The sequence below is a fragment of the Ailuropoda melanoleuca genome, chromosome 1, assembly GCF_002007445.2.
Source record: "Ailuropoda melanoleuca isolate Jingjing chromosome 1, ASM200744v2, whole genome shotgun sequence".
NCBI classification, from domain to species: Eukaryota; Metazoa; Chordata; class Mammalia; order Carnivora; family Ursidae; genus Ailuropoda; species Ailuropoda melanoleuca.
In genome coordinates, this window is record NC_048218.1 from 185,706,341 (window position 1) to 185,729,015 (window position 22,675).

The window sequence follows — 22,675 nt, forward strand, 5'->3', positions numbered from 1 at the left end:
GCCCAGAGAAGTAAAACAGTTTGACTATAATCTATCTATCCTTAAGTATCATCCAGGAGAGTTCAAAGTCAGGTTTTTTGGGTAATTATTCCATTATACTTATTGCCACATATAAATATTACAAAAGCCTACTGACAGAAAAGATTTTTAAAAAATTTACTTATTTGTTAGAGTGAGAGAGCGAGGCAGGCAGAGGGAGAAGCAGGCTCCTCACTGAGCAAGGAGCCTGATATGGGACTCGATCCCATGACCTGAGCTGAAGGCAGATGCTTAACCAACTAAGCCATCCAGGCATCCCCTACAGAAAAGGGTTTAAAAGATAAATGGACACTTCATCTCTGCACAAAGGTAATTACTTCCACGGTAACTCTAAGAGGGTGAATACCTGAGAATGGGCATCCAATCTAGGACAACATGGATTTGTGTTTGAATGTGAGAAGTACAAAGCTGTGAAAATCTCAACATACCTATGTTGAGAAACAACATAAGGAAATACAGGTAGCAAATACATTATTATAGATATTGTATCATGCTTTGAACATAGGCTGAAGTAACTAACAGTACATACTAAACTAAAATATATTTTTATAGTTCCCTGAAAGGACTACATACACTACTCTGCAATGGACAAAATGGAATAAAAGAGTATCATTAGAAAAAGAGAGACTATAGGAAAAGCCCAAGATGTAAAGATATTAAAAACAAGAACAAAAACAAAAAAATCCTTTAATGTGTGGTGGCTGTGGAAAGATAAAATAGTGAACTATTCACGTTCTGGCTTACAATGTATTCCTGTTTGGTAGCAATGCCCATGATTCATTATCTAAAACCAAGCTTCACTCTTCTAATATTAAGTATAATTTAAACAATACATACAGGCTGAACAAAAATTATATAACAATATTTACAAATATATATATAAAAATTACAACTGAGGTTAAAAAACCTATTCACCTACAGTTTAAGGTGGAAGCAAAACAAAACTCACCTTAATATCAAATATTCTTAAAAAATAAGATCTCTGTGGATTGTCCTTAACAAGACAAGCGACACCGCTGCACTTCTTTGACCACATACAGTTACGATCTGCTGCATATAACTGTACCACTGCTGAAGACATAGTCTGGAAAATATAAAATTTATAGCCATTTGGTTCAAATTAACATTCAGACGACCACAGCCCCTGCTGACATCTTCACTGCAAACTCATGAGAGACATCCAACCAGAACCACCCAGCTATGTTGCTCCTGATTTCCTGTCCCACAGAAACAAGGAAATAATAAACATCTATTGTTACTTTCAGCCATTATTTTCTGAAGTAATTTCTTATGTAGTAGTAACACAATAACTGCACTAAAAATAACTATGGAAAGCGAACATTTACTGATCCTCAGAATGCATCAAAAATCGTGTTAAGCACTTTTAAATACAACTCCATTTAAACTTATTACTATTATAATCTCATTTTATGCTTGTAAAACCCAAGGTTAAAGGGATAAATAATTTGCCCCAAATCACACAGCAAAGCGGCAGAGTTCCAATTCAGGCAATTTGTGACTTCAGATCCTATATTCTTACTCCTTGTAATATACAGTAGTCCCCCTTTATCCATGGGGCATACATGCCAAGACCCTCCAGTGGATGCCTGAAACTGCAGATAGTACAAATCCCATATAGGCTATGTTTTTTCTTATATGTCTAAGATGAAGTTTAATTTATAAATTACGCACAGCAAGAGATCAAAAACAATAACGGAAAGTAAAATAGAACTATTATAATTATTGTAATAAAAGTTATGTGAATGTGGGATCTCTCTCAAAATATCTTAGTGTACCATACTCATCCTTGTGATGATGTGAGATGAGAAAATGCCTATGCGAGCAGATGAAGTGAGGTGAATGGCATAGGCATTATGACGTAGCAGCAGGCTACTACTGAGCTTCTGACAATATGTCAGAAGGAGGATCATCTGCTTCCAAACCGCAGCTGACTGACCGTGGGTAACGGAAACTGGGGAGAACAAAACCATGGATAAGGGAGGACTACTACACCATTTTCTAATACGGTGAACGCTTAAGTAATGAAGTAGTAGTGTTAGTAAAGGCTGACGGTCCATACAGCCAGTAACTACTTTAGTATGCTACTAAATCAAACTTGAAAGCAAGATTTGGAGGTACTAATTATAGCGCTGGACACTTTGAACATATCATCATCCTGGAAGATAGATTCTAATATCACCTTTTTTATATTTTTTAAAGATTTTATTTGACAGAGTGAGAGAGAGAGGGAGAGAGCACAAGCAAGAGGAGCAGCAGGCATAGGGAGAGGGAGAAGCAGGCACCCCACTCAGTAGGGAGCCCAATGCGGTCTTGATCCCAGGACCCAGGGATTATGACCTGAGCTGAAGGCAGACACTTAACCAACTGAGCTACCCAGGTGCCCCTCTAATATCACCTTTTTTAAAGATGGCAAAACTGAGGGAAAAAAGATATTAAGTGACTTGCACATGGCCATGCTTGAAAGCTATACTTGAGAGCTATGCTGAAGATATGAGGAATTATTTGAGTTATTATTGTACTAATTTTCCCAAGGATATGCCTAATAATTAGTACACTTTTGATGTGTAAGAGAAGAGCTAATAGTTGCACACAAGGAACACAGCACATTAAGTTTTACCATGTTGCCACCTCCCTCATGACAGCATCATGAAATAATGGAAACCTTTAGTTTAATTCTAAATTAAAGTTTTTTTAATATTATAATCTCAGATGTAACTATTCGATTTTAGTTTCTGAAAGAGTGATACACAGCACTTACAAATCCTCTGAAAATAATAATCATGTTTTCTGGTCTAAATCTAGTAATTCGCTCCAAAACCGGAAATCAAGGAAATAATTTAAAATACAACAAAAATTTATTATTTGTTATATAAATATGAAACAAAATATCTATGTAAATAAATACATTAGTTATGGTTTTTTAAATAAAAGGAATTTAAAAAACCAAAAGGAATTTAAAAAACCAGAAGTGACGGATGATTTAAGTAAGAACAGTACATCAGTTCAATGAATACTGGGCATTGTTAAAAAAAACAGACTACGTTAAGATTTAGAGATAAAGCTGTTTTAGGTTACTTAACTATGGCTGGGGAATGCCCTCCTTTTATAAGAGGATTCCAAAGAGCTAATATATATATGCAGGTCTTTTATAATAATAAAGTAAAAAATGTAAGATCAGTGTACTTTTGGGGACCAAAATTGTATAAAGATTTTCGTAAGTAACACTACTTCATGTTATGTTTTTAATTTTTGTAGACCAGACTCATCTTTTTCTTTTTTTTTTTAAAAGATTTTATTTATTTATTTGATAGACATAGAGACAGCCAGCGAGAGAGGAACAGAAGTAGGGGGAGTGGAAGAGAAGAAGCAGGCTCCCAGCAGATCAGGGAGCCTGATGCAGGGCTCAATCCCAGGACCCCGGGATCATGCCCTGAGCCGAAGGCAGATGCTTAACGACTGAGCCACCCAGGCGCCCCTCATCTTTGAATTTCAGAGTCATGAACAGGACACAAAGCAGCAGGAAAATTTCCACAAGAGCCGTTAAAAAAAATTATGAAATCGCTTAGAAACATAAAAAATGTATATACTAGAATATTGGGCTTAAAAAAGGACATTGAAGAATGTTCAGTATGACTTTGGCCTGCTCAAAACATACTTTGTTCTTCTGCAATTATAATACATATAATCATCTGTTTGGGCTCCCTGACCTCAAACTCCTAACACTAAAAACTTCAAAAAAAAAAGGATTTTGCATATATTATCTAAAGGTATTAAAGACCAGGCTGAAGGATTCAAAATCAGATGAATAAATTTATTTTCTAAGTCAAATTCATATAAATTACAGCTCTTTTAGTATGATGTTGTCAAAATGCATTCCTTTCTAAAAAGAAAAACAACTAGGAAAGTAGATACCAAGAAAAAAAACCTCAAAAAAGTCCCTAATTTTAGGGGCATCTGGGTGGCTCAGTCGGTTGGGCGTCCAACTCTTGATTTCAGCTCAGGTCATGATCTCAGGGATCATCAGATAGAGCCTGGCATCTGCTCCCCATTCTGCAGGGAGTCTGCTGGTATCCCTCTCCCCTCCCCCACCTCAGGCAGGACCGGAAGCACACGCTCTCTCTCAAATAAATAAATAAATAAATCTTCAAAAAAAAATCATTTACTTCTTTTTTTTTAAACCAAAAAACAAGAAGTAACAGCTAGTGAAAGAAACAACGCATTATCAAATAGAGTCTGAAATTCCATTATGGAAATTCTCTTGCCAAATGACCAAATATAACGTAAAACACTGAATGTATATGTGAACTTAAAAAAAAACCAAAAAATAAAAATCCACATTTAAACATTTATATAAATTTAAAACAAATTCTTAAAACATCTGCTTAAGAAGTAAAGACCCGTGAAACAGTTCAATAACATTCCACATAAAAATGGCTGGCACTATAAACCTTATGATATAACAATTTATAAAATTTTAATACTGAAGAAACCACCTAATCATAACCTATTTTCAGTAACTGGATTTTCAAAATTTTGCTACAATTGTATTATCAGTCTAAGAATGCCTCTTTCACTTCCATTTATCTTAAACTAGCCAAGTCTGAAAAGTATATAAAGCCCTTTCTGATTACTCCAGAAAAATTATAATGAATGCAAGAATAGCTTATACACTTAAAGTTTAATATATAAATGCTAGAAATATAAAAAAACAGTGACTATCCCTTAAGCTCTAGATTGACAGTGGCTTAATTTTTTAAAAACATTCTTTCCATTCCTTTAAAGTAATTACCGCTAATCAACTCCATTACTTCTTGTCTTTCGTAACTGAGAAGGTATTATTAAAAAACAATGTAGGGACAAGTGCTTAGGAAAGGAATCTATTAGCCCAATAATGTTAGGATTAAAATTTGTTAATTAAAGGGAAAAAGTACTGTATCAACTTCTGTAGAAATACAACCTGTCCTATCTTACGCATTCCTGGTATTTCAGTACTAAGTTATTGCCATGGCATATTCATCATCAGAACTTTGTCAAGGGCGAAAATAAGATAAAGGATGAATTCTGGGATGTGACTCCCTCCCACTGTCCTTCGATAGGGCATTTTTACCTTTCAGGCTTATTACTCTGCACTGTCAGGAATGATTTCCCTGATTCCCTATGTTCAATGACTCTGCTTTTTTTGTACCTTTTTGAATACCTTGTGTAAATCTTATTACATCACAGATTTAATTCTAAAACAGAATAATTTTCTGTATTGATTTATTACCCATTAAGTAGACTCTAATTCCCTTAAGCACCTAAACAGTTTCTATACCATAAGTATAGAAAATATAATTTCTAGACTATACTTTCACTTCACCTATACTTTGGTCCAAGTAAGCATACATTTGCTAAATTAAAAATTACATATTCTGATTTTGGTAATACTATGATAATACCCTTGATTTTAGGATTCACATCTTGGGGACGTCTGGGTGGCCCAGTTGAGTTGGTTTCAGCTTAGGTCCTGATCTCAGGATTGTGAGAAGGAGCATGGCAGAGCCTGGCATCAGGCTCTGTGCTGAATGGGGAGTCCACTAAAGTTTCTCTCTCCCCCTCCCTCTGCCCCTCCCCTCTGCTCACTCACATACACTCTTTCTCTCTCTCACATAAATAAATTTTTTAAAGGATATGCATCTTAAAGCATTATAAAGGGGCATCATATTGGCAAGTTACTCTCAAGTGATTCTGAAAATAATAATATGTATGTGTATATAAATAGAAGAAACCCTGGTAAACTGTTATAAATGCTTGACAAATCTGCATGAAAGATATGCAAAAATTATTCGTACTATATTTGTAACTTTTCTGTAACTATGAAATTATTTTGAAATTAAAAAATTTTAAAGCCTAAATGATTCATAAAAGTGTAAGACTCTCAGCCTCCTTCCATAGCCATGACAGTCTTGGGAAGGTGGTTCTCTTCTCAGAGCCACTGCTACCTGTCCATATATAAAGCACCACCCACACTGACCCAAAACTAAGAAAACTATTTCTTCAAATTCCTTCTATACTGACACCAACTTTGTTAAAAGAAACTTCCTCCTAAGATTTAAATCGCAACTATCGCCATTTCTATAGTTTAAATTCTTTTCACATTATCAGAACAACCACGTTATATAACAGGTCAGAATAAGAATTTTAGATCAGGAAAATAGATGTTTCTTTTATTGTAGAATCAGCTAATGACGGAAAAAACTGGAAGATACTAGGTCTTATAGATTCTTGCTTGACAACCAACTGCCTACAAGTACTAAGGGGACTTAACAGTGAATAATTGTCTACAACTATTATTATTTTAATGATCCAAAAAATACACAACGTTGTTACAGGAAATAATTTTTAAAGATACATATATTCAATTAATATCCAAAATAAATTGAGTGTGGAAAAAAATCACATGACTGAATAAATAAGTCTTTTCTATGGTCACAATGGCCTAGATTAATAGTCAAAACACTCCAGCTTTTATGTGTGTGTGTGTGTGTGTGTGTGTGTGTGTGTGTGTACCCAAGTTCCTAAAAACTAATCCAGGAAAAGCCATCCTAGGTTTTCTTACTACATAAAGCTATTTTAAATACTCTGATGATATATTCATGTGAAAAGTCCCGTTAGTATCATGAATATAAAATTTTAATATAAAGCATAAAAGAAATTACAAAAGTAAAGAAAAATAATTTCGCTATACTTCAATTAAAAATTAAAAATTATTTAAACAAGGAATCTGGTTGAATTCTCATAATTACTTTATGCAGTGATCTCAAGGAGCCATTTTTGAAATAATTAAAGTATAAAAACACCTGTTACACGGCCACCTAAAAATCCCAATATAGAAACCAGCAATTTAAAAAACAGAAGCAAGAGTCCTGACTCGTGAGTATCAGTGAAAATTATCCAGGAAAAGAAAACACAAATAACTTACTCTGGAAAGGAGAGATTTTATCACCTGGTAATTCCCACAATGTGAACCAGAAAAAGAAAGAAAAAACAATAGAAGAAGGTAGAGATTAAAAAATACATCAAAGATAGAAGACACCACAAGAAACAGTAATTTTTAAAGAACTGAAGTTGGAGGACTAGAAGAGGAAAAAGACGAAAGCAGTAACAGAATTTCAATAATGAAAAAAAGTGGAGCCACGTGAAAACAGCTGCTGTCCTATAAATCAAGCAGAAACACTCTTTTAGGCCTTAGCAGCTGTCTAAGAAAACAACCATGTTAGACATACTCATTTACCAAGTGTTTACTGAGTACCTACTGTGTACATGGAACTGTGATAGAGGTGGGTGGGAATGAAAGTGAGGTCGAGTAAAAAAATTATTACACAGGCATGGTCCTCATGAAATGTGTTCTAATGGGCACACAGACATTAGTAACTATTACAAATGCTATAAGGAAAAATTCATTATGCAGGAAAAATGTAAAACCTACCCAGCACGGGAAGGCTTCCCCAAAAGTGACAATTTACCTGAAGGATGAAACTGAATGAGTCAGGTGAGCAAAGGGGTGAAGGGAAGAGGAGAGAAAACACCATTCTATGCAGACATATCAACAAACACCCTACCATGGGAAAGTGCTAAGGGAGTTTGGGGAGCTGAGAAATAGCACAGTGGCATGGAATGAAGTTACAGACTTCTTATTAAAGTAACATCAAAAAATAGCTCACCTCTATGGTTTAGAGAGAGAAACAGCCACGTGTAGTTTAGAAACCTTGTCTGGAGATGTGGTACAGTGGTTTATCGTTCTATAATGGCTTTTGATGCCTCTTAGTATCCCAGTTCTGGTACACTCTCCTCCCCCACTGACCCTGGGTTTGTCCATATCACTTACTTTGACTAACAGAACCTCTGCAAATGTAAGTAGAAGCTTGAAAAATACTTGTACAATGTGGCTTGCCCTCTGCTGCCCTAAAATCTTGGGGTGAAAGAGTATGTGGAAAGCAAGGCCCCCATCATATTACTTGACTTTGCTAAGCCCAGTTCCCATTAGACCTGCCAGCTGAATGCTATTGCGTGAGTGAGCAGAGGTGACAAAGTAGCCACCCCGCCAAGCCACAGAATCGTTAAAAAAAAAAAAAAAATCAATACTGCTTTTAAGTCACAACATTTTTAGGTGGTTTGTTTGCAGCAATACGTTTATATTGAATATGTGTTTAAAATTACCAGTAAAGTCACCAAAATTTTTTATCTACAAACCATAAAAGTTCTAGATCTCACTCTATCAATGCATTTTCTTTTCTAGAATCATTTTTAAAATATACTTTATATCCAAAAGCCTTACTAAAACAATATGTACTGAACAAGAGACTAGGCTCGCTCACTAAACCACTCATAGCCACACATCAATCTCATATGTTGCCTGTGATTTAAATTCATACATCAAAAAATTATAAATTATGTGGCAAAGACCTTTACCATTACTACAATCAAAATTACAGACGCTAAAACCACAAATGGCAAGGTTTACTGTACTCTTAATTTTCTACTTGAAGAATAACCATATATAGATAAAGGTGAGAGTGATACTGATCTCATTACAGACTGGGTTATGTTTGCGAATAGGTGAGGACATTGCGTTAAAAGGGCAGCAAACAAGTGTTGGCTTGCTCTCCTCTGCCTCTCCCTTCCCTGCAGGGTAAGTGGACCTGCTTAAAGGAATTTTTCTTCCTTCCTTTTCTGTCTCCTCTTCCCTTTGTCTGCTTCTCTCTCACAAGGTCAGTAAAACCTATGGTAAAACCTAAAGTGTGGGTTTCAATTTTCAGGGAATGAAGATGGAGGTGGGAAGTAGGTTCCCTAGGATTACCACCTCAGCTGATCAAAGGTTAACATTTACCAGCTGGGACCCAAGCCCTGGTAACAATATATGTGTGAGTGTATAAAATATATTATAAAATTATAAAATAAAGTATATTGTTTCATAAAACATATATATTACATATTTATAAAATGGTACGTATATTTTATGTGTATAAAACATAAGTATATTATAGATTTTTATTATAAAATATACACATTTATTATAAAAAATACAGATTTTATTCTGCTACCACTTTCGTGCGCAAATAACAGTTTGGGAAGAGAAGATGGAAAGGTAGGTACTCTGATCATTAATAGGATTTCAGTGTTCCTGAACCCAATACCATTTCACCATAAATTTATCCAGAGTATAATCCAATCCCCTCATTTTACAGAAGAGGTCAATTTACTTGCCAAAGGTCATCTTGGTCAGCTCTGGACAAATTTCACAATCAGATGCTCATTTTATATTTACCATACACTACTCATTGATTCATCTCAGTTCCTAATTCGTTATATTTTTGCCCTATCCCATTTAAATGATTCTCAAAGAACTATATATCCTTAATATAATTTTATTCCTCTACTGATCCCATTTGGTTTACCTTATTTTGGGGGAGTGGAGGGGGAGGTTAGTGGTGGTAGAAAACAGAGCACTGCTATTGCATGAGAAGAAAGGATCTTTATGAAAAGAAAAACTTCAAACAGATGTAAGTTTTATATATATATAGATATATCTACATATATCTATATATATATCTATAAAACTTATGTATATGTATATGTCCCGGGGACATAGGTAGATTTACCATGAAGTCGATCAGTTTAAGCGTCAGGGTCCTTTACTTGGAAGAGCCCCTTACAAGGTTTGGCTTGTTCTCCTTTGGGGAGCACATGAGGTAGCAGCAACCTCAGCCTCATGCTAAGGACTCCTCTCTAGCTATCCTTGAAGGTGATCCTGGTACTTCCATCAAGAATACACTATCTCAACATCTGCCCAGCCCCAGCAAATAACCTGTCCCCTCTTGGACCACAAAATGCATCCAGACCCAATCTTTAACCCCAAGGAAAAGGTCTGAATGAGTACTGTCTAGCTGCCTGCTGAGGTGGTATACTAAGCCCAAACTTCACGAATATTTCTGGGGATGGTGGAGTGGGCCAGCCAACTAAGATCAAAGTGCTGGAGTCTTCCCCAGGCAAGACACACCCTCTAAAAAAACTGAAGGAAATTAGATGTATTATTACAATTAACTGGTTTCAGGAAATTTCTTTCAGCTTCACAACTATCAACATTTTGATCAAACATACTAGAGCAGGAGTGTTTTTCTGTAAAGTGCCAAGAGTTAATATTTAGGCTTTGTGGGCTATTAGGTCTCTTTTACCTCTGCTGCTCTGTGTGTGCAAAAGCAGCCATAGATAATTTAGAGATACATATGTTCCAATAAAACTTCATTTACAAACACAAGCAGGCTGGATTTAGTATGCAGGCTATAGTTTGCCAAGCTATGTGTAAGAGGAAATGTTCTCTCTAGAAAAAATACAAAATTGCTGTCATGTAAAGAGGTGTTCAATGATTATGTAGCCAAAGGAGATAGGAAAAAAGTATCAAGAAGGTGTATCAGTCAATTATTAATAACAGAAATAAGTTATAATAAGCAATAAGCTATTCTGGATTTTGTGATGTTTATGGTATCTTTTTGTTGCGATCTTTTCTCATACTAAATAACCATTTATTTTTATATTTAATTTTGGATTCTTTTTTTGAAGAGAGTCCTCCAAACTGTCTATGTTTCAGGCCACAAAACCTAGATCAGCCTTACTTGGGTTAAGAAAATGATGCATCAATGGCAGCAACAGGCCTCTGTATCTGAAAAAAAAATGAATTATCTAAGTCAACATATTCCCTTTGCCTAACTAAATTTAATGTAGTAACTTTTTAACATACAATGACCTTACCCACATAAGAAAACTGTGGTCAAGCAACTTCAAAAAACCACTCAAAAAACGTGTGAAAGGCCAACGGGTACGTGTGTGTGGATGTGGATGGGTTGTAAGTCTTTTATAGTCGATCTTCTACCCAAAGTAAAAATCCTTCACATAACATTCCATTAAGATGATTAAATAACATTTGCTTGAATGCTTGCTGTAATGGAGAGTTCACAACTTGAGGGGAAAAAACTCTTATTGTTGAGCAACTCAGAAAATTAATACTGATTCTAAACCGGTTTTCCTGGCAATTCCCAATCATAGGTATTTAATTTTTAATCATTCATTTAAGTATCTGTTGAATATGTGTTATGTGATAGGCACAGGGCTATTACTGTAGCTATGATGCTACAAAACTGGAGATGTAAACTGTTCCCCACTAACTGTAGCATACTTATATCTGTGTAATGGTAATAACATTTTCACTTCCATGATGTGCCCCCAACAACCCAACTTCTCAGGTCATCTCTTTTTTCAGCAAGAATTTGTTTTGATTATTCTTCATCTGACCTGATCTATGGATTCCTTATCGGTCTGGTAAAATGAAATAGATAATATTTACATGTGTTCTAAACAGTCCAGTACATTAACAAAATGATGGAGGAAATAATTTGCTCCCCATTGCAAAAAGAAATGCATGCGCAGCCATGTTCTCCTCTATTACAGGGTATACAGAAGACACATGGGACCGTCTCCCTCTAAACCGTTATCCGCTCTCACCTTCTGATCTTTGATTTCAAGTCTGTGCTCTCAAAAACAAAACACCCTCTCTCACCCTCCTTTTACCTGGCTAATTCTGCTCACCTTTCAAACCTCAGTTCAGATGTCATCTATCATATCCCTTCCCTGACTTCCTCAAAAAGTGTTACAACTTAACCGACTGTTAACATCCCATTATTTATGAGAATAAGCAACATTAGCTTGCCTAACAAGACACTTTAGTTAGCTTCAGTCATCAAAACTCAGAAGGAGGAAGCAGTTTTTCTTTTCACTGGGCCTTACCAAGAAGATTCTCTTCAAAAGTCAGTGGACTGGTTAGGTAATTAGGTCCTCTCAAACTACACCAATGGTCAGGTTAAACATTTTTTAGTGGACAGGAAATGCTAAAGAATAAAATGAAATATAGAATTAAAAAGTCTATAAGAAGCAAACATGGTGAGAAACTTAAAAGTTCATTAAAAAAACCACAGGGAACATAGTCAATAATACTGTAATAACGCTGTATGGTGACAGATGACAACTACACTTTTGGTGGTGAGCATATGCTGCACACCTGAAACTAATATAAGATTGTATGTCAACTATATCTCAACATAAATAAATAAATAACTACTTGGAATAGGAAAAATTATGATCTCTGATGTGGATCGTACAAGAGTTTTCCCATTAGTACACATAGGTACTACTACTGCTAATTCTCTGAAAGGAAGCCCAGTTGAGTGCTACCTGGACAGCAGATCTCCAATAAATCCTTTGCAAGAGAGCCCACATACTCAGAAAATATAGGGAAGCATTACTCAAACAATCTTGCTTATGCAAAACAGTAACAGATCTACAAAATACTGAGATAAAAGTATCTAATAATTAGCAGGGATGCGAAATATTACATAAACAAAGATAATATAACATACAGAGTAAAAGAAGAGCTATAACTGACTGGCAATAACCCTAAAAAAGTTAAGTCAACCACAGACAAAATGAATAAATTCATGATGCAGCATGATATGACAATCTGCATCTTATAAAAATGATATATTTCCTTTGGAGCAAGGAAACATAGCATAGTAAAATATATGGTACCCAAATTGTTCACATAGATGACCTAGTTTATCATACAGAAGTTAAAATAGGTTTAGTAATGTGTTTGGTCTATTTTACTAAACCACACTAAAAGAGTAACACATTTTAGAAAGCCTTCCATCAAAATCACTGGAATACTTCAAATCTTACATTTGTTAATTCAGAACCGTAATATTATCCAAAATTATTCAGGCAACTGGAATTTTCTAAGTCATCAAGAAAAATAACCACTCAACTCATTAAATTCAGCTATACAATGAGATACTATATAGCTGCTTAAAAAAAAAAAGAGAATGAAAAGGCCCTAATGATAAAAATTCTCAAGATACATTGTTATGTGAGAAAAAAGCAAACTGTGAAATGAAAGGCATAGTATGTTAACATTTGTGCACAACACCAGCAGCAAGAATCAGTATTTGCCTCAGTATGCATAAAACTGGAAAGGGACACAGTTGCTGTTTTGTGTATGTACAGGTGTTATGTCAGGGAAGAAAGGACTAGGCAAATGCAAGATAGGATGGAGAAGAAACTTCTCACTTTCATACATTTTGATTTTAAACCATGTGACTCTTAGCTTTTCAAAAAACTAAATATTGATTTGAAAATGCACAAAAGAAAGAAAAAGACCTATTCAAGTCATATCATGGTATAAGTCTGGAGGAAAAAAGATCTTTGTGAACTGCAACTCAGGAAGAATTTCTAGTAACTTTTAAAAAGCCTTCTCCTTAAAAATTAAAAGTGAACACTGCTGAAAATAACATACTATACTAACATAACATACTATAGTATCTGAAGGCATAAAGTAATAAAAAAGCAAACTTTGGCTACTATAAAGAAATAGCCTATGACTGTAATGAAGGCCAAAGTCTATGATTTCTTTCACAAACCTTCCCTCTGAGTCTTCTGAACTCTTAAACATGATTAATCAAGACAAGCAAGTTTAAATAAAATTCAATTGGCTTTCTCTTCCCTATTTGTTATTCTATATGCAGCAACCCATAATTATCCAAGCTTTTATAGTCACAAGGATATGTGTACATATTATATATACATACATACATGTACATATAACAGATATATATGCACATTTCTTTTGTACACATTATATATTATATACATACACACATTTAATTTGCTTCACTTTCGTATGTACCATCAAGATGGGGAAAAGACATGCAAAGAGAAGGTCAATCTGAGAGTAAACCGAAGATAGTTTAAATTCAACATACAACCTAAGGACTTTAAATTCAACATTTGAGACTCTCTCATACATTATGTATAAGACTTAGAAAAGAAAAAAAAGGAAAGGCAAAAACCTTCCTAAAGTTGTTTTTAAGAATTATACTTTATGGTAACTAGACTTATTATGGTGATCTCTTTGCAATGTATATAAATATTAAATCACTATGCTGTACCCTGAAACCAATATACTATATTTCAATTATTCTTCAATTAAAAAATGTATATTTTATGAACAATTTCAGACTTAAAATCATAATGCAAAACATTAATAATAATCTAGTCAATAATTTGAAAAATCATTTATTTAATAAACTAGGTTTTATATACTTCCTCAGAAAGCTCAATATTGCTAGTTTCAAAAGGCATTTTTTACTCAAAATGCATGAACTAATATTTCTAACTCCAGTTACCATTACTGAAACTGAATGAACTAACTAGATGTTTAAGTGCATCTACCACAAAGGAGTAGGAAACAGACTATATTAAAAGAAAAGGAAGATCATGTTTTTTTTTTTTTCTTTTAAAACATCTTTACTATTAATAAACCACAAACTTGGGGGGCAGGGGAAAATGTTAGGATTTTATATAATAAAATTCTACTCTCTAATATTACACTAAGTGCTGCTATAAAGGCAAAACAACAAGCTAATGATTTTCTCTCTAAATGGAATGGGTGGCCTGGATCCCATGTAAATATTTAATAACTTGAATGTTTTATTTTTTTTAATGCTTAAATTATTTGGGAACTAATTAACTTTGAGCCAAAGAAATGTTACACAATGTTATTGTCCTCTCCAGGTAAGTGCCTCATCTGGGTGACTAGGCAGGAGGTGGAAGGGTGCTGTTTGGTTTTAGATACCTTTCTGCTCTTTGGAGCTGCACTAATAAGGAGGTCAATAGCCACATATAGCTATTTAAAGTTGAAAATTCAGGTCCCTGGTCATACTAGCCACATTTCAAATGCTCAAAAGCCAAGGGTAACCACTTATTAAATGGACAGAATATGTCCACCGTCATTAAAAGTTTCACTGGACAGTACTGCTCTGGAAAATCCTAGGGAAGATGTTTTATATAAATACTTTCTTAGACTAAGACATGGAATTTATAAGGTTAAGGGTAGAACAGAGTTGGTATCATTAAACAAGGAACATTCACAATAAAAAGAATAAAATCTTATTCATGAAAATGTCTGGCTAACTTGAAGACAAAGTTTGAATAGGGCATTAAATTCAATTTAACAGATATTATTATATGCTGAAAATAGACAATTAAGGGCTGGTCTCTGTCTTTGATGAGTTAATAACCTAGTTAGGGAGATATGTTTTAAAAAATAACAAAGTATGCTACCAAATAAAAATGTACCACATGAAATGTACCCAAAGGAAAGCAGAAATAACCTGCTCTGGGAAGGCTGAGAAGCAAACCCTGAATTCTCGCTGGGGACAACGTGAGGGCAGAGAATCAGAGACATCCTAGGGAAGAATAATGTGAGGACTAAGGCACAGGCTCCGGGATAGATCACACCATTGACTTGCTAAGTGATTTTAGGTGATTATGTGCTTCACTTCCCTATCCATTTCCTGATCTGCAAAATGGGGATTATATTACTAACTTCATTTTGTGTTATAGGGTAAATTAGTTAATACATGTCAGATGCTCAGAACAATTTCTTCATCATAGGGTGATTAAAATTAAATAAAATAATAACACAGAAAGTACTTAGAAAATTGTAGGTCATTCATTGTATGTACTTACTGAATGTTAATTATTATGACACTGCTATTATCAGATTATCAGTTGCTATATTTCCAATCAGATCATTTCAAAGCTCTACTACTAGCTTACAGAAACTGGTAATTAGAGGACTAACATTTCCTGTTTTCAGCAAGTTGGTCAGTTAAAATAAGGAGAACCAGAAAGAACCCTAAGCTTGCAAAAACATGAAAGACACCCTTACACCTTTACGGCCTGCAAATCTAGGATCAGAATTTAACTACAAAAGCACCTCAGTTACAGTAAATATTTTTTTAAGATTTTATTTATTTATTTGAGAGAGAGAGCAAGAGAGCTCAGAGCTGGGGGAGGAGCAGAGGGAGAGGGACAAGCAGACTCCACCCTGAGCGCAGAGCCCAACACAGGGTCCGAGCCCAGGACCCTGAAATCACGACCTGAGCCAAAATCAAGAGTCTGCCACCCAACCGACTGAGCCACCCAGGCATCCCCAGTTTAAGGATGGCACCTAAAGAAGGTTTAGGTCAGTGACACACTAAATAAATAATTGTGTACTACATCTCAACAAAAATTTCACTAACTTTTACACACATGGTAAAACTACCTTAAGCAGGGACTGCCTGTCCCCCATCCCTAATACTTCTGATGTTAGAAACCCACTGCCTCTCTCCAGGGACAAGCACCTGTGCTGAAGCTCAAGACAGATTCTCTCCCAAAAATTGAGAATTCCAAACTGAATCACAGGACTGAGGGTTGAGGGAGGAGATGACTGGAATTGAGGGAAGTTCCACCAACTCCTGCTATTGTTCCACCAGCCTCTTGATGTTCCTGAAGTTTTATTGTTCAATTCTGTTCCCGATTCCAAGGGATCCTCTGATAGGCAATAAATTCCTTTTTGCTTAAGCCAGCCAGAACTAGTTTCTGTTATTTGTATCAAAGAACCTTAACTAACAATAAACTTGTTAAAATAAAAATTTTATATTCAGTACATTCTCATACCTCTGAGTTCTTAATGGAAATCGAGAAAGGACACTTTTTCTACTATATGTATATGCACAACTGTATACATGGGGATCTGAAATTTATACCTTCCTTTGGCCTGAAGTATTTTAATAGCCTAAGAGGACACTTTGCCTTTATTTTATTTTCCATATATTCTAGTCAATTATCTTTTTTTTTTAATGCTTTTCTTTCTTTTTTTTTTTAAGATTTTATTTACTTGAGAGAGAGAGAGAGAGAGAGAGAGAGAGGGAGAGCAAGCATGCGCACAGAGGCAGAAGCAGATTCCCCGCTGAGCAGGGAGCTGGATGAGGGGCTTGATCCCAGGACCCTGAGATCATGACCTGAGCCGAAGGCAGAGGCTTAACCGACTGAACAACCCAGGCATCCCATCAATTACTTTTTAGTGTACAGATTCATGCTCAAAAAACATAATATGCTCCTATTTGACAAGAATAAGGTCCAACTGTTTGGCAAGGATTCAAGCACTTTCTTAACCTGAGGCAATTAACAACTTTACCTTCATCCCCTACTATTAACCCAGTATATATCAGACAGCAGCCAAATAATCTGCAGATGCCCATACATACCGTATTTTTCATCTTACGATGTTTGTTTACTCTGCTGTAATATTAGGTTTGAAACTTTTCAAATTCCATATACCTAGTTCAAATATCACACTCTTGATGTAGTTTTTCCCCTATTTCCTCAAACACTTCTTCCTCTGTATATTCCCATAGTGTTTCATTTACACCTCCAATGAAGCACATATCATTGAATGACTTGTGACAGGTCCCTACACAGGGTCTGCTTCACCAATACACCATTCATCCTCTGAAAACAATTATGTACACCTGGCCCCACACAGTATTTTATACGCATTTTGCACTCATTCATTAGCTCAACTAAACTGAAAGGTGTGTCTTTCTTAAAGTCATATTAATTATTGCTACATTACCAAAATTATTTTAAATACATTTTCAGAAAGGTAGAAATTGCTTATCTGTAGTATTTTCATTATCTTTACAAAAATGACAACAGTTCTCTTTTTGGCATTTCAATTAGTCACAAACATCAATACGAAATGGTGAAAACCCCAAGTTAATGCATCCCCATTTCTAATATTTTAAAGCCACAAACCACAGGAATCTGCTTCCATTTCAACCTCCATTCATAGGAGAGGCAAGTCTTATGCTTCATCACTGAATTGACTTGGAACCTTTTTCATAATGCCAATATAACAATGATTTGATTATTTTACCTTTATCAAAATCTTAGTATGTATGAATAGGTATGGTGGACCAACATTTTTCTTTTTTCAAGATTGTTTTGGCTATTCTAGGTGCCCTGAATTTCCATCTAAATTTTTAAAAAAGTGTTTCAACTTTTTCCTTCTGGGATTTTGACTGGGATTGTGTTAAATCTATATGATCTATATGATTTTTTTTCTATTTTGTTAATGAGGTAAAGTATTTGATGACCACACTAGGTCATGATGATTCTTTTTTATGAATTACAATTATCGAATGAGTAACTGTATGGAAAAAAAAAAAAAAAAGAACCGCTAAAGAAAAGAAAAATCAAATGATCAACTCATCTGACCCTTTCTGCACTCCATATACAATGAGATGAAAAAATTAGAAATGAAACCTGAACATAAAAAGTTAGAACCACAAAACTTCTAGAAAAAGCACTTAACTATCACTGTAACCTTGGCATAGGTAAAGACTTCTTAGAACACAAAAAGCATTTTCTGGAAAAGAAAGGTAAATTAGACCTCATCAAAACTAAAAAAATCCAATCTGTCAACAGACATCACTTAGAAAATAATTAGGCAAACCACAGACTGGGAGAAAATATTTGAAGTACATAAATGGCCTTGTGTCCAGAATATATAAAGCACTCCACAAGTCATTAATAAAGAACTCACTAAATATATGAGCAACAGTTGAAAAGTTACATAAAAAACAAAGATACATAAATGGACAATAAGTACATGAAAGGTTGTTCAACATTGTTCAACATCATTAACTGTAAGGGAAATGCAAATAAAAACCATTCTGAGACACTATTTCACACCTACTAGAATGGTCAAAATCAAGACACCATACCAAATGTTGGAGAAGACATGGAACAACTAGAAGTCCCATACACTGTTGGTCAAAGTGTAAAATGGCACTAGCCACTTAGAGAACTATCTGAAAGTTTGTTATAAAAGATAAATATACATCTTCCTACGACAATGTAATTATTCCCCTAGATATTTACCCCAAAGAAATAAAAACATGTGTGACATAAAAAACTTGTACAAGAACATTCAACAGAAGCCTTATTTATAACTGTCCCAAACGGGAAACAACTTAAACATCCATCAATAGGAGAATGCATAAATAAACTGTGATATATTCCTCAATGCAACACCACTGAGCAATAAAAACAAATACCTATGCAATAACACAAATGAATCTCAAAAACATGCTGAGTGAAAGAAGTCAAACAGGCAAAAACTAAGCCATTGTGATAGAAATCAAAGAGTGACTGCTAGGGATGGGGTGGCAGGTGAAGGAGAGGTAAGAATTAGAAAGTAACTGGTTGGATAGAGATGTAGGAAACTTCATAAGGTGTTAGAGATATTCTTACTCTTAATCTTTGTTTGGGGGGGTGCTGGTTACACAAGTGTATCACATGTCAAAATTCATCAATTTTAGTATTTAGATATATAAAAATTAAGTATATAAATGTGTGTTTTATGTATGTAAATTATACCTCAATTGTTTTAAAAGTGAAATACACCTTACTGTGATGAGTTTTAAAAACAAACTACCAAATTAATTACTTCTAAGTTTGACACAAACTTGTTTGCAAGGTGGCTAGATAAAAAAGGGGAAAGTTGTTAGTAACAATAAATATTAACACAAACTTCTTACTTGCTTTATTTGAGAAAAAAACCCACAATATCCTACTTTACGAGGGAGATACATAAAACTTTATCTATCTTCTCATGCATTCGCTTTCATTTCATTTTTTCCCCAAGATTTTATTTAAATTCAAATTAGTTAATATATAGTGTAGTATTAGTTTCAGGAGTAGAATCGAGTGATTCATCACCTACATATAACACCCAGTGCTCGTTACAAGTGCCCTCCTTAATGCCCATCACCCATTTACCCCAGCCCCCCCTCCTTCCCTCTACCCTGTTTGTTCTATAGAGTTAAAAGTCTCTTATGGTTTGCTCCCTCTGTGTTTGTATCCTATTTTATTTTTCCTTTCCTTCCCTATGTTCATCTGTTTTGTTTCTTAAATTCTACATGAGTGGAATCATATGGTATTTGTCTTTCTCTGACTTATTTCGCTTAGCATAAGACACTCTAGCTTCATCCATGTCATTGCAAATGGCAAGATTTCATTCTTTTGATGGCTGAGTAATATTCCACTGTATATCTATATACCATTCCTTCTTTATCCATTCATCAGCTGATGGACATTTGGACTCTTTTTATACTTTATTGTTGATTCATTCACTTTCATTTTAAAATGGAAAAATCTCTAATACTTAAGAAAAATCATACGCAGGACTCAGGAAAATCACATTTAAGAAATCAGAACATTTTTGTGGAATTAAATTTAAAAAATTATTGCTATTTATATTCGCTTAATGTTACTTAGTATTAATGGTCCCATGGGCAGAGTTACATAGCAATTGGGCACTTTCAAGAACTACAAAGAATACACTATCATAATAAAAGGCACGAAGACAGTGTAATTTGGCAATATAAAGTCAAATTTTAAATGTGCTTATCTCTTTAAACAATTCTATGTCTTTGAAATTATCATAGTAAAATAACAGATCAAGTCTGTGAAGACAGATGGAATATATGTATATACATACAAATGTTAGGGAGAATGTTAGGAGGAATAAAAAAAAAGAGAAAATTAACTGTCTATCTCTAGGAAATTGGCCAATCTTCTCTAATGTGTGCATCCACTGAAAACAGTATGCTTACTGACATGAAACAATGTCAATAAAAAAATTAATATCTATATTTGTCTGGGGGTGTTTTCTGAGAGTAAGTACAGGTTTTTATTTATCATTCAATAATTCATGAAAAACAAAATCTAGAAAGGTATACACAAAAACATTAATAAGAGTTATTTCTGGATGATGGGGTTTATGGATGATTTTCCATTTTTATCTTTATTACCTTGTGAACTGCTGAAGTCTACACTGACCAGTAGAAATATAATGTGAATTACATAAGCAATTTCAAATTTTCTGGTAGCCAATATGTAAATAAAAAGTAGATGAAATTAATTTTAATAAATTTTATTTAACCGAATATATTTCTTAAACTATCATTTCAGCATATAATCAATATTAAAATCTTTTTTTAAGTCTATTTATTTAAGCGATCTCTACACCCAATGTGAGGCTGGAACTCATGACCCCAAGATTAAGAGTCACATGCTCTTCTGACTGAGCCAGCCAGGCACCCCAATATTAAAATCTTAGTGAAATATTTTGCATGCTTTTTTGTACTAAGTCTTAGAAATCCAATGTGTATCTCACAGTTACTGCAAGTCTCAATTTGAACTAATAATACTTCAAGTGCTCAAAAGACACTGGCTAATGGCTACCATGTATGTTATCAGACAGTGAAGGTCTTAATCTTTGTAATAAGCACTATATTTTTAATGAAAAGGAAAAGTCATTTTTTAAATAATCAGTCACTTGACTGCTATCAGAGACCTTTTCCCAAAGTCTCACACCTGAATATTACATAATTTTTTGAGTTATTCAAACTGTTTCCTAGCATTCTGTGGGAAAATTCTGTTTTTAGAAATGAACAGGTTGGTCTGAGCTCATGGAAGAAAGATGCAATACAAAAATTAAATAAAAACATAGCACTAACAGTCTTTCAGTATATAGGCAGACGTATACATAAAGCCAGTTCCCTGATTTCCACATGTTCTAATAGTGAATTCCTGATGGTTAAATTCAATAAATGTTAACTGATTAGCTACATACTATGAACACTATTTTGAGGTCTTTTAATGTGAGATTAAGATTATTCAGAGTATGTTTAACCAAACAAAGAATTAAAATAACTTCTGCTTCAGAAACTTCTCTTGAGTTCTCCAAAAAATAAGAAAAAGATCATAATCATTCGATGCAACAAACACAGGCTTGAAAAATTAAGGATTCATTTAGTATACGTTTAAGTAAACCAAAGAATTCCTATTGTAGGAATTTTCTCCTCCTATGGTAAGTAAGAATTGCATTAAATGTCTCTTCAGAAGCCACACAAACAAGAGAGTGGCATAAAATATTTAAAGTGCTAAAAGAAAAACACACCAATCTACAATTCTATATCCAGCAAAATTATCCTCAAAAGTGGATAAGTACTTTTTAAGATAAACAGAAATTGAACTTGTTCCCACTAGACAAGAAGGCTACTTGCAAGAAGTATTAAAAATTCTTTAGAGTGAAACAAATGATGTAAGTCAGAAACATGAATATACCTGAAAGAAAAAAGTGTTAGAGAAAGAATTTTATTTTTCTTTTATTTATTTTTCTTTTATTTTTCTTATTTTTAATTGCTCTAACATGTTAACAGCAACAATGTACTCAGTGATTATGGCTTATAGACATGGGGGAATTGGGAGTACTCTGTTATAAGGTACTTATACTACCCATGAGGCAATATAGTGTTATCTGAAACTGGACATAGATTGACTGTAAATGTATATTGCAGGACGTAGGGAAGTCACTAAAAAGACTGTTTTAAGAAATATAATTAATATGCTGAGAGGAAAAGAAAATGGAATCGTATAAAATGTGCAATTAAAACCAAACAAAGACTGGGATGCCTCAGTAGCTCAGTCAGTTAAGCCCCTGACTCTTGGTTTCAGCTCTGAGCACGATCTTGCAGTCCTACTATCAAGCCCCACGTTGGTTTCTGAGCTGAGCCCAGAGACTGCTTCAGATTCTCTCTCTCTCTCCCTATACCCCTCCCCATTGCTCACA

The 22,675-nt window shown here is 34.5% G+C and overlaps 1 protein-coding gene across 1 annotated transcript in view; it reads right to left on the reverse strand.

Moving 5' to 3' along the window:
• WASL (WASP like actin nucleation promoting factor) overlaps positions 1–22,675 on the reverse strand; it is a 63,032-nt gene that overhangs the window by 29,316 nt on the left and 11,041 nt on the right. Inside the window, exon 2 of the mRNA XM_002919029.4 lies at positions 989–1,123. Coding sequence (XP_002919075.2) covers positions 989–1,123 — 135 coding nt within the window. The remainder of the gene's footprint in view (positions 1–988; positions 1,124–22,675) is intronic.